Source organism: Cyanistes caeruleus, chromosome 2 (genome assembly GCF_971803275.1).
Source record: "Cyanistes caeruleus chromosome 2, bCyaCae1.hap1.1, whole genome shotgun sequence".
In the NCBI taxonomy this organism is placed as follows: Eukaryota; Metazoa; Chordata; class Aves; order Passeriformes; family Paridae; genus Cyanistes; species Cyanistes caeruleus.
In genome coordinates this window covers 15,673,572-15,686,663 of record NC_141702.1, presented here as the reverse complement: position 1 = coordinate 15,686,663, position 13,092 = coordinate 15,673,572, and the positions used below count along the sequence as shown (strand labels likewise).

Here is a 13,092-nt window from a genome sequence, read left to right as displayed (position 1 = left end):
CACAGAACCCTTATACCAGGGGCTAGGAAGGGGAAATGACCCAGATTCCCAGGAGCATTTAAAAGTCTGTGTCCGCTGAAATCAATGGCATGGAGACACATCAAATGCTTTTGTGAGTCTAGACCAAATGTCTGTAGTTTGCAGCCAGCTGGTCATAATCACTTCTTGGGGGAATGTTTCCAGCTGATGGGATTTAGGGCAGTTTCATTCACTCTCTGGTGCTGTCCTCTCTTTTTACCCAATCATGATATTGATGAAAACAGCCACAAATGTATTTATCAACAGTGAAATGTATTTTGTATTGATTATATGGATTTGAGCTTCTCTGGATGTACAAATATTATCTGAGATTATGTATCAGAAGAGGCATCCTGTTTCAGTGTGAGTCAGTTATCCCAAGTCTCTCATACAGAGGCAGACAGCTCTTAGGGAAAGGAAAATGGAGTGGGTCTTCTAATTGATACCTTCTGTTGACTAAAACCCCCCCTCTATTGTATATTAGTTGCCGTATGATGAATTCATTAGGCAAATGGATCTGGGAAATGTGATGTTTAGGTGGTTTTAAGAAGCCATCTGCTAAATGCTACACCCCCTCCCCAGAAACATCTTTTAATGTATTACATTCCAGGAATACTTCTGAAAGCTGGAAGGTGTTGCTTTTTTACCAAAAATATTATCTATTTCTTCTCTTAAAACCAGAAACTACTATCTTTGCAAAGTGTTTCTGACAAGAATAACTTTTCTTTGACACTTTGGAAAGGAAAAACACCAAAATAATTATCTATGGGAAGCTGGAATGCCTGTTTTTGTTACCTTTTGTTATCTATCTGAGTATTTTGTGTGTCTTCTTCAAGGAATGTTTGTACTTCTTTTTGCTGTGAACTGGTGGTTTTTTTCAGTAGCAGCTATGTCCTTTTGCTTCAGTTTGTGTGTGTAAGAAGAGGATATGTCATAAGAGAGTAGCTAAGTCTGTAGTTTTTCTTAGTTTGTGGTTCTGATTTTCTCTATTTTTGAAGGGAAGAGTAATTTTGCCTAGGCATGAATATAATTTTTTTTTTAGTATTGCAATAGCATAGGCACCTTCTCTCTTTAATACTGTCTGCTGAAAAGCAAATCTCTCTAAGTTCTTCTCCTTCTTAATATGTCTCGTATTGTTGAGGTTTGAAGCTTTTTGTTTTTTTCCTGACTAGCAAAGGAAACATAATCATGCTTGAATTTACTGTCTCAATAGGAAAATAGTTTCCTTCAGAAAGAAATATATGTGAAAAAAAGGTGTGAACTTCATTATTGCTTACAAATGCCATATTTATGAAAAAGAAATCTAGAATAATTAAAAATTGTAGTTTTATATAGCTTTGCCTGTTAAAAATCTCATTAGAATAATTTTTTTGTAACTGGTCATTTTGAAAATCGGTTCATAAATTCACTGTTTGAGGTCTAGTTTTCTAAAAGCTTAAAAGGATATTGACCAGTATAAAAAGTTCTATACAGTAATTGGAAATAATTTGGGGTGTAATTTGTTAAAGCCATATGTGCATTCTCACAATGAGGTGACATATCCAACTCTGAATGCTTTCAACATGTTGACATTAAAAACATGCCTCTCCTCTGGTGTTTCCTTATAGCACTCCACATGTTTGGTTTGTAAGTATTTTCATCAAAAATGTAGCCAAGGCCAAATGCAACCTTCTGCTGTTGAAAAGAGATTCAGAAAGGTACTCTTTAAATAGATCTATCTCTGGAGTTTCACAGGGTGCTGAATTTCCACAGAAGATTTAAACTGAAGTGGATGGGGAATGTGCAAGGAAGTGAGAGGACATGTTCAGACTGGAACAGATTTCAAAGCTATTAACACTGGCAAAGCTTTAGGGCTACTGTCAAGTTTTGCTTTGTCATATATTTTACTTTTTTTTCTAGAAGCTGATGTGTTTTGTCAGCTCTTGGCCTGGATGGCATTTAGAGCTGTAGTTCTGAAGTGCTTCTGCACAAAGATTTTCCTTAAGCTTGTCCTTCGTAAGGTAGAGGAGAGCCATTATAAATTTGTTCTGCTTTAACTGGAGTTTCAGGTGCTTGTTTTCCCTAATAAGTTTAAAAGTTTCCCAAAAGACTTTGAAGTTTTTATCACCTTATCAAGGCATCAATGTTTTAAAGTATTTCAATAACAGCTGAAGTGTTTTTGTTTTTAATCCTAAATCTGTATACTATTCAAGTTAAAGTTTAGGTCTTGAGGTTTTTGTAAGTTTGCGAAGCTCCTTTTATGTGTGCACTTTCAAATAGTGAATAAAATTTAAAAAAAAAAAATCCCAAACTTTGTAGTTTTTCTTCACTTTTGAAGTGATTCATAATTGCATCTTCAAGAAATGAATTGATATTTACTGTGTACGAGATCCTTGTAACCACTCAATTTAGCCATTCTACCCCAGTTTGCCTTATTTGGATCACTTTCTGATATATACTGAGCAATTATTTTATCTTGCCAAAGCTCTGGTATCAACTTAAAATTTTTCTTCACCTTCTGTTTTTTAAGATTGAACAATCAGTTTGTCTTTTTGGTTGTGAAAGATGTGAAAGTACTAGTGGCTGCTTTCAGAGGTAACATGCTACATTTTGTGGAAGCACAATATTGCTTGCTGATGGCAGCCTTGTTATGAATTCCTAATAGAATTGGACCAGAATCGGAATTGGACCTAATAGAATTGGACTCTAGAATCCTCCTAGAGTAGGAGAAGCACCCAGGTATGTTAGGTCAGTATGGCACTTGCTTGTAGCATTAATTACTCTGTCTTCTTATGTATAGCACCAAGGGATAAAGGTATGAGTGTTAATATGAAAAATGTTTGGACAAGGAAAAGCTCATTGCAGTATGTTTGCAAGTTAAATATTTTCTCCTTTAAATCCTATAAAATTGCTACACTGAGAAGAAATAAACTCTAGTTGGGCGTCTTTGTCAAGATGAACCCTTGAGAAGGATTTGATCTGTGAAGATGAAGTAGCTACTTAACAAATACCATTTTCTCTATTTGTTGTTGTTTTACCTACTCTTGTCCTTTTTATTTCATTTATGTAAATTTAAAGCTAATGTAATAGGCTGGATTGAGAGGAGTAGACCTGATATTTCCACTCTGTGGAAAGATGGGAGTAAGAGATTCTATTTTCTATTAATAATCCTTGGATTTTTAGTAAGGAAAAATGGAAGAACAGCAATGATATTTTTCTGATCATAAGTTCTTGCTTTACTTGCTTTTTAAATGTTAGAAGAAAGAAAATTTGCTTAACTGTAAAAGGTAATAACAAAACTGAAAGAATTATTTTTCTGTATTATATAATGAACTTGAAAAATTTATGCCCAAAATTTTCTTTGTTTAGACCAAGGTTTTAAAAAGCAATGTTTGATGCCTGAACCTTCACAAACATATTTTCATCTAGAAGGACTCTTAAGTCCATGAAAAAGCTCCACAGGTATACATATTTGAGTTTGGAGTATTGTATATGGAGCTTAATGATTTAAGTTGTGAACTTGCTGATTTTCACCAGTATACTTAATGAAAATGGGCTAACAGTGAGAGTTTAAAAATAGAGTAGTATTTGATCTATGCTTGTAGAGATACAAACCAAGATGTAAAAATTCCTCCTTAGCAGCTCCACCTGGAATCTAATCTTTATTTTTTTGCCAGAGGGTATTGATCCAACTGGAGGAAATTAAGAGGACAGTAATAAAACATGATTAGGGCTTCAATAGGTAGGTTTATGAAGAAAGTTTAGAAGAATTTTAAATGTATGGTTTGTTTCACAGATAACTCTGATTGTGGAGGAGGAAAATAATGAATTGCATATAAATGGGATCTCACTCTGAAAATATTAGGTGAAGTTTTCCCAGAGAAAGTGACAGAAGCCTACCACTTAGGTCTTTCAACCTTGGTTAGAAAATGTGCACTCTAGAATTCTCCACTGGCAAGGAAGAAGGGCTAGAATGACTGCAAGTCTCTTCCTTCCTTTGCTTTTACAATTCTTCATTTTATGCTTTTCAGATTTCCCATGAAACACTTCCTAATAGAGCATTACCAATTTGTAGTTTGCATATTGATGCTATAACAGGGCTGATTCTAAGTAGTCCATGGTGGCAACACTTGGTATCTTGTGTAAAGGCATTTTTCTAGGCAGCTGTGCCAGCAGCTCCATGTGGACACTTAGTCTGCTCAGCTCCTGTTCTGCTTCCTTGTGACATAATGGGTGATGAGGGATGTCCCAGCTCAGTCACACCTGTGCTGCAGGGGGAAGGGGGTGAGGTCAGAGGATGGGGCAGCATTGTGTCCTTGTGTGTGAGGGGAAGGCACAGTGCAAAGATGGAAGTTTGTGCTGCCAGTCTTTGTTACATGTTTTTCTGAAGTCTTGGTGGTAGATACTAAACCTTAAAGTTCAGACAAACAATGCCTCATCTGTAGTGGATGTTCTGATTTCTACTCTCTGCCTGCCATGTTGATTGGCCTTGTCCTACCAATGCTCATGTCACTAGGAAAATTATTGGAAACTATTAAATCCAATAGGACTTGTCATAAAAAAGAGAGAATAACTTAAACAATGTTTTGTCAGCGGGCTGTACAGCCATCACTTGCGTACACCCAAGCTCATTGATGGTTGGGAAGCCCACAGCCAAGTACAGAGACTGCATCTAAAGTTTAGTAATGGCAATAGGAGACATATCATACTGCTCAACTGCCTGAATTTTAGTTTAAACTGAAAAAACTTTTAAGTTTTGCATGTTAAGAAAAGTTTTTAACTTCTGAAGTATACTGAAAAGGCTTTATTTCCTTTTTGCTTGTTTAACAAACAAAACCTACAGAAGTACTGCAGGCACTGGTATCCAAAGCTCTTTTGGAGAAGAGCTATACTTTAAAGTAATCAGGAGGGCTGGCAAACAGCAAATTTAAATGTTTAGCCATAGGCCCTTAAACCTCTTGAACATCTTTCCCCTTTACAAATCCTGGCTTGCTTATTGTCTGTACCAGCACTTCTGGCAGCTATGTGTTTTGTTTATATGTTATCTCCCCTGCTGTTTCTTCTTCTCTGAGCCTTCTCCAACTTAAGAAGTTTTAATTCTTTACACTGTCATCTTATTGGAAACTGTCAGAGAAAAACTGCAAGTGCCAAAGCAGCAATACTGGAAGTGGAAACAAGGTCAACTATTTTTTTCCCTTTTTTTTTTTTTTTAAAATGAATGGAATTTGCTAGTGTTTCTCTGAGACGGGATGACTTCAATTTCTGTGAAGCTTTTTTGCACTTTTGTGTATTTTAAAACATAGAGAAGTCAAAATGTAGAGGCTGTTGCATATGTTCTTGCTCCTTGTACTCTGTGCACAGAGTAGGAGCTGCAGCATATTAGTGCTTCTCTGCATGCTAAAAATGGGTCTATATTTTTAGATAGTTCAGGCGTAAGCCTCTCAAGAAAGAGGGGAAAAACATGTAAGATCTTCTGTATATTGCTTGCTGACTTATAAATATGAGGAAGTATTATTCATCTAACTAGGTTAATAATGACAACTTCATGAATTATGTATGTTTACTTTTGTTGCAGATAGAATAGGAGCATAGGGAATACAATAGGCTGATGGTAATGTACAGGTGATAGCACACAGAAGGAATCAATTTGAATAGGCAAACATTCTCTAAACTTTTAAAAAGACTGTAGAGGCTTTCTCCTTTTTTTTTTTTTTTTAGTTGCTTTGGATTCCAGGCCTCATGGTGTGAAATTCTAGCAAATATCCATAATTATTTTGGAGTCTGATTGATGTTTACACACGAGTATGTTTGGGATAATACTTCGAATTTTTTTTTTTTAATGACTTAAAGAAAAATCAAGAAAAAAGTTGTCTTGAGTCTGCTCTTGAGAAATGCTTTGTTCTTTATTCCTGTCTATTGAATTTGAAGAATAATTAAATGGAAGCTATGAAAGTATTGATCTTAACTGAAGTTAGACATTTGACTACATCATAATCATAAAATAGAATAACAAAGTAGAAAATTTTGCATGGGATGATATCTTGAAAGAGACCTCCTCTTTTCCACCTGAACAACCATCCTGGGTGTGCACTTGCAGCTTCTAGAAGTTTTGGGGTTTTTTTAAGTGTCATGCAGTTTGAACCTTTGCACTTATCTCCTGTTTTTTGATCATGTAACTTTATTACCTTTGGGAATGATTGTGTTGATATGTGCATGTGATAGTACTGCTGAGGACTTAGGAGGTGGATGGTTTCCAGCACTGCCAGCTAGGCATGTGTACATGTTGCTCATTCAGTTTTTACAGGAAGTACTTAAAAAAACCAACCCCAGCGCAGAGCTGAAATTTAGCTTGTTGATTCTGAAGGGCTGTGGCTGGGTCCTGCAGCTTGTTGGGGAGGAGAAAAAAGTAGGGTGGAGGAGGGGAAATGTGATTTGTGTTAAGAGTTCAAAGACCAGATTTTCTACATTTCTTTAGCTTTCTTATGAAGAGACAATCTGTGTAACCTTTAAAGCTTATGAAGGCCTAGTTTGACTAGTGGCTGAAATTTCAAGCAAGTGCAGTAGGGTAGTTTGTTTGAGGAAGAGAGGTGGGGACAGCAGGGCTTTGCTTGTTTATTTTAACAACAGTTGTTACATATCACAGAGCCTGTTCTAGTGAGGGCACCAAGTAACTACAGGGTGATAATATTTTTTATTTTTCAATTCTGGGGAGATGAAGCATCCATAATTGGAATTTTTTTTTCTTGAAATTTTGTTATTCTTTCGTCTCTGGATGGGTTATGCTAAAGGATACTTTGATGTCCCTGACATTATTCCTGAAGAAATAAAAACATTTATTTGTATATGATGCAAAGTTCTTTCTGTAATTTGAACATTTGAAATCCATCTTCATATAGGCATTTCAGAGCTTCTTGAAAAAAAATCACATTTTAGAATAACACCTTAAAATACCAAAACAAAGAAGTAACTCAGCCAAGGGCAACCTTCACTGAACTGCTGCAAAAGTTATTCTGATTTTTTTTCTCATTATGTTACTCATAAGTATTTTGGGGTTTGTTCCTCAGAGCAACCAATGCTTTTGAATAGTTACAGTTTAAACTCACTGCCAAGACATTGTTTCATACCTTGAATGTTTTCCCTGGATCACAAAGGAGTTGATGTACAATCGTTTCCTAGCTGTTTTATTCCTAAAGTCTTTCTTTGTTCTTTTTACTTATTAAAATATTATCATACAGATACTTAACAAAAAACATGATTATTTTACCACAGTCTTAATTTGATATAATTTATATCTTCTTGAAGTACTTATTTTCTCTTGAATTTCTTATATACAAAAGACTTCATAAAATTCTTATTTAAAAGTTTGCATGAGATAAATAAGGCAGATGTGTTGCTTTTTAAAGCAAAGGGAGATAGTGGAATGGTGGCTATTTTACAGGCCAGCATTATTTGTCTTTATAACTTCTGTCAGAGTAAGATGCCACGTATTGGAAGAGTAGCAGATATGCTCTATGGAATAGGTCTGAAGAGGCTGAAAAGTAAACAAGGTTAATATAAAATATGCTCATGAGCTTAAATTTATCAGTGCTAAAAATTGCGTAATTGTTTTCATATAACTTAAATGGGGAAATAAGGCAATGTAAAAATTAGTAGTCTTATTTTGCACTGTTGGATGAGATATTTATAATCAGTGGTAATTCTGGAGGTTTCCTGCTGGCTTGGGTTATAGTGCTTCCAGAGTGAGTTTAATTAACTCATGTTGCTTTCATCTTTGATTACTGGCTGTGCTGATAAGCATCTCCGTAAGACAGGGAAAGGAGAATAATATGAAAGACTTCTTAGTGAAACTTTGTGAAATGTGTGTATTAAGACAGTTTATGTTCTGCATCTAAATATATTAACTCATTTGATGTAATTTTCTTTTTACAGATTCAGAATATGAACAACATAATCACTTTTCCATTGGACAGTTTGCTGAAGGGAGACCTGAAAGGAGTAAAAGGGGTATGTATTTTCTCCTATTTATATATAGGATTGTTCTTGGTACAGTAGATACGTTTAGCAAGTGTATTAATCTTATGTGTTGGAAGGCATAGAATACTCAATATAATGTATTGGCTCAATAAACAATACTTTGGAGGTTTTGTTTGTTTTTTTTTTTGTGAATCAAGTCATCCCTGCTGTTTGTGGATTCACATACCACATGTTCTTGACCATGTATACAAAACAATATTTGAGAAGCTTTAAAAGCAGGCTTGAGATATAAAAGATAAGCAGGGAAAGAGGTGTAAGATTTAGATATTCGTTACTTAGAGTAAAGGATAGTACCATACTTTAAAGTATTATTAGCATTCTAGCATTTAGCATTCTAAACTTGGAACTATTAAGAAGCACACATTAGACTGTAGGAGCATAGGATTTTTCTTAAAGAAGCTGAAATCTATTTATTTATGCCCTAATGACATTTTCTATTTGAAATAACAGCAACCTAGGGCTCAAATGATGGTATGTTTATGATAAATTTCAGACCGTATGGTGAACAAACTTACTTGGCTTATGCTTTGTTTACTACTGAACAAACAGGAAACAACTGGCAGCTTGTTCTAGGACATTGAAGGAAGGGGAAGAATATGTACATAGACTAAAAATGGTTTCTGTAAATTACTGGAGGATAAATAGATAATTTAGTAAGATAGGCTTATTATCTTTATGTTGTTTGCTTACCACATTTCATTTGTGTTCTCCTCCATGTCAGAATAAATACATTTATTACAGTGTTTCCCCACTGCCTTGAGAATATAATCAAATGCTAGTTCAGTTAATCTAATAATTTTCTCAATAACTAACTAACATGTAAGAATTAATTCTTAATCTGTAGTTGCAAAGTTTTTCCAGTGTCTTGAGAGTTAACATTTCTTTGTAGTTGTCTGTTCTCTTGAATTTCATAAAAATTTCAGCTCTTGCAATTTTAGACATCAGTGAAATAACTTTAAAACTTGTTCATTTTATTCAAATTACCTTATTTAGAAGAAAGAAGGTAAAGGAATTTGGAATATAAGTAATTCAGAATTCTCATGGAATTAGTTATACTGATCCATAAGGTCTATGCTGTTCTCATTAAGTCAATGGAAAATTGATTTTTTAAACTTTAATGTAAAGAATTAAGTTCTTAGCCAAGGCAATACTACAGCCTTGGGATAGAGACATCTTTCCAGTAGAGTCAGAGACAGAAAGATGAGAAAGTAGTTACTTTGATTGATTGCATAGTGTGGTCTTGGGATAACATGTTGTTGCACCTTTTAAGGAATAAAATGGAGCTTTAAAAATCATAGTAAAAGGCATCCTAGAGATGCTTTTAAAGACATGAGTGTATTAATTCTCTTTACAAGATTGTTTTTCCTATGTGCAATATTGCTTTTGCACAATCCTTATGTTCAAAAAAGAGTGGAGTCCCTTATTCTAGTAGGCACTGAAAGTGGCCAAGATGTGTCTTCATTGTTAGAGCCACAGTATTTTTCATGTAAATAGCTGGCTGTTATTTTTTCTCTTTTCTTGACAGGACCTGAAAAAGCCCTTTGATAAAGCTTGGAAGGACTATGAAACAAAAGTGTATGTATCTTTTAAACTTTTATTTAAGACGGAAATGTAACATAAATCTGTAGAGTTCTTTTTTAATGCTGGGGTTGGGTGCTCTCATCAGGTGCAGCAGGTACTAGAAGTGGATAGACACCTATCTGAGGCTTTTAAGTTGTGTCATGTTGTGGATCTAACTCAACTTAGCACAAGGCACTTGTTTGAAGTTACCAGACACAGTATAAACAGCTACAAAATAAGTTTGTATAAACCAGAGTTTTATGTCCAGCTAAATAAATTGAATGAGTCAACAAAGCTCAACACCTAATATCAAACACAATTGATTCTAGTTCCTAGTAAATCTTAAGTGGTTCAGTGCCCTACACCACGGACAGCTGTTTCCAGGGTTGGCCAGGTCAATTGTGTCAGTACAGCTGACAGTTTCTGAAGTAGAATTTTGTAGTGAGTTTTATTCCACATTACAGTAATACCTGGATTATGACTACCAGTTTCATGTCACATGTCCAGTTTCTTTGTTCTGAAATAATGCTGCCTTTTATCAGACCATCTCTGGTGATACAGGTCCAGAAGAATAATGTATGATGACACTATTTAACATAAATAACTTGCAGATCCACAGCCAACGAGACTGGCTGAAAACCTAGCACCATTTATGTATTTTTTTTTTTTAATTGCACAAAGTTATAATGATTCTCTGGTGCCCACTTTGTCTGAAGTCTTCAGAAATTATTCCTTTAGCTGGTTTATCCACAAAAGCAATCAATTAGGTAACTTTCATTATTCCTTTTGTGAATAACAGTGAGAATGGTCTAGTTATTGTTTTCTAGCATCAAATTGTGAGGAATACCTGTGTGGCTTTTGGTTTTTGAAACTGCCTAGCTATGGCTGGATTTTGATAAAAATGCATTCTGAAATACTGAGATAAACCTCTGGTCTGACACTAAATCCATAGAAGACTGTGATGGCTCCAGTGTTTTATGTTCCTGACACTGGTGAGCAGTCTCATTTGGTGCCATACCAGTTATTGGCTATTGAAGTAATTAAGATTTTTAATCATTGTCTATGGCAGTAGTTGATCTCTGAGGACAGGCCTTGAAGAATAGTCCTGTAATTTAGTCTGCTGCTGTCTAGCACTGCTTGATTGCTGGATCTGAAAGCTTATTTACTTGTGTGTGACTATTCATACTGATATCCCATTAAATTTATGTGCAGAATTTAAAATAAATGTGTGCACTGCTAGGACCTACACCATGAGCAATGTTACTACTAGACCAAGACCTCTAGTGCTTTTAGGACTTCTGATCTACTATTCACTAGGATGAGTGCGTTGAAGTGATGTAAAGATTTGTACTTGATCATCAGTTTGCTCAGAGCTGGCATTTCAGAGTCAGATATACCAGAAATATTTTCAGTTGTTATTTAATTTAATTAAGTACTTGAGAAGTGAGAAATTCCCTTAGAAAATGTATATATATATTTGGGGATTTTCATTTGAGGTTATGGACATGTTGTAAATGTTGTTCTGTGTGCTGTGTCATTCAGGACCTGAAAACATGATGCTGACAATGTGTTTTCTGTCTGTGGGATTGAATCCATTGCTGCTTGTATGATAGAATGAGATTTCTTCTTTTTCTTTCAACTGGCAGTCCTTTAGAAAACCTGTTTTATGACTTTGCTTTCAAGTAAGACACTTCGGTTTTGATCTGAAATGGGTTTCCTTTTTCTTCTTGCAGTTATCTCTACTTTCTGCAAGATTTTTTAACAAATGAAGCAGACCTTCTTGACAATGCTCGTTTCTAAGTTATTTACGTGTCAGGTTATGCAAGAGTTGAAGGTAGCACATATTCATCAGGAAATTCTTTCAGATCCGTGAACTATTTTTTTGCTATTTCTGAGTGGTGGGCTAGTACAATTACTGAGTGCTCTGTTTTTTTAAGTGGTTAGATGAAAGCTCCACATCAGTATTTCGAAGTTTTAAGCTCTTAGTCCAGCCTGTTGGACTCCTTGACTTTGATCAAGACCAAAGTATCATCTGCTTGAGGATCAGGATAAGGAGCCTGGGAATTCTGTGTACAAGAAAATTCTTTAAAACTATGCGCTGTTCTTTTTTTGCCTTTTTTGTAGGCTGTTCTACAACAGCAGAAATTACTTCTCATGGCATAATGTTGGCAGTTAGGGAGTATTGTTTTTTGATGCTTATACCAAGGTGCAGAGCAGTTTTCCATGCTTTTGTTGAGTTAAATTCAGTCTCAGAACTTCCATGAGACCCCTGACCCTGCAGTAGGACTGTGGGATTTGTCAAACCTCTTGTGCATAAGATCAGTTCCCAGACAAATTGAGATGTTATGAGCTGTCATTATGGAGCATTAATTTGAGCTTGAACCTGTTCAGGTCAGCTTTTTTCTCATACTAATTTTTGGACATTGGAAAGCAGTGAGGTTTTTCTGGGTTGTTATTATACATGCTGCTGAAGTTTCTTAAGAAAGTAGCTCTTTTCATTCTGAGGCTGTTCTGAATGGATCTAAACTTCCTTATAGCTGTGTCTTGGTCATCTGGGTGCATGCAGAATCACCTCAAGAATTGTTAATTGTGAAATTTGGGGGTTTTATTGTGGTACCTTCATGCTCTCTGCTTTAATAAAAAGGACAAAGGAACTGGGAGAGGTAACCTCAGTCTCACCTGCAGCTTGTATTGCCACAGTAGAATGGTGGATGTTGGTGCTGATAGCCAGAGGTTTGCTCTGCCTTCTTCAATCTGTTACATTTGAGAGCTCCTTGTTTGGATTGTGCCTAAAACCAATTCTAGGTGTGTGCTTAGTGAGCTGTCTTTTCCAGTGATATTTCTTCAAATATGTGAATAATTATTTTAAAAATTCTTCCTGGGTTTTGTTTTTGGGTTTTTTTCCTGTTTGGGTTAACAAATTATTCAAGGCTGCTAGGCTGCTCTTATTCTGCACATGCCTCTGTATCATATGTTTAACATCATATTGTTCATCTGCATTTCCTTGTCACAAGTACAGACCGGTGAAGCTGCATGCCAGATAATGAAGTGGTATTTTTGTATTTTGTTGGGAAGTAAGTTTTCATATTGTTTGCTGTCTTTATAAGGAAAAATTTTAAGCTCATTTTTCACACTATCTCATCTCTCTTACTTGCACCTTTGCAATGACCTCTAGGGTGTAAATATACCCAAGTGTGACCTACTTGAAAAGAAAGTTAATTTAGAAATGGCATCTGCTTTGATTTATTCCCATAACAATTTTTGAGGTGCTGCTTCTACCTCTGTATGTAATTAAATGTATTTTAAAATTGCTATATATCTGGTTCTTGTTTGGGAGAGAGATGTCAAGATGCATTCTGATGCTCTTGGGTTACCATCCATCACTATTGGTTACTATGCACCTCCTTTGCCTTGTAGGCGCCTAACTTCTCAGACTATTTTCCTCAGGAGCATCTTAGCTCAAGTAACTGAGGGAAGCTGGATCCCTTTTTTGTACCCTAG

At 35.5% G+C, this 13,092-nt stretch overlaps 1 protein-coding gene across 5 annotated transcripts in view; it reads left to right on the top strand.

Annotated features, from left to right (window-relative positions):
* ASAP2 (ArfGAP with SH3 domain, ankyrin repeat and PH domain 2) overlaps nucleotides 1-13,092 on the top strand; it is an 86,475-nt gene that overhangs the window by 24,145 nt on the left and 49,238 nt on the right. For all 5 annotated transcript variants that reach the window (XM_086875897.1, XM_086875895.1, XM_086875900.1 and 2 more), the window contains exons 4-5: nucleotides 7,927-8,001; nucleotides 9,557-9,606. In XM_086875897.1, the coding sequence (XP_086732023.1) occupies nucleotides 7,927-8,001; nucleotides 9,557-9,606 (125 nt within the window). The remainder of the gene's footprint in view (nucleotides 1-7,926; nucleotides 8,002-9,556; nucleotides 9,607-13,092) is intronic.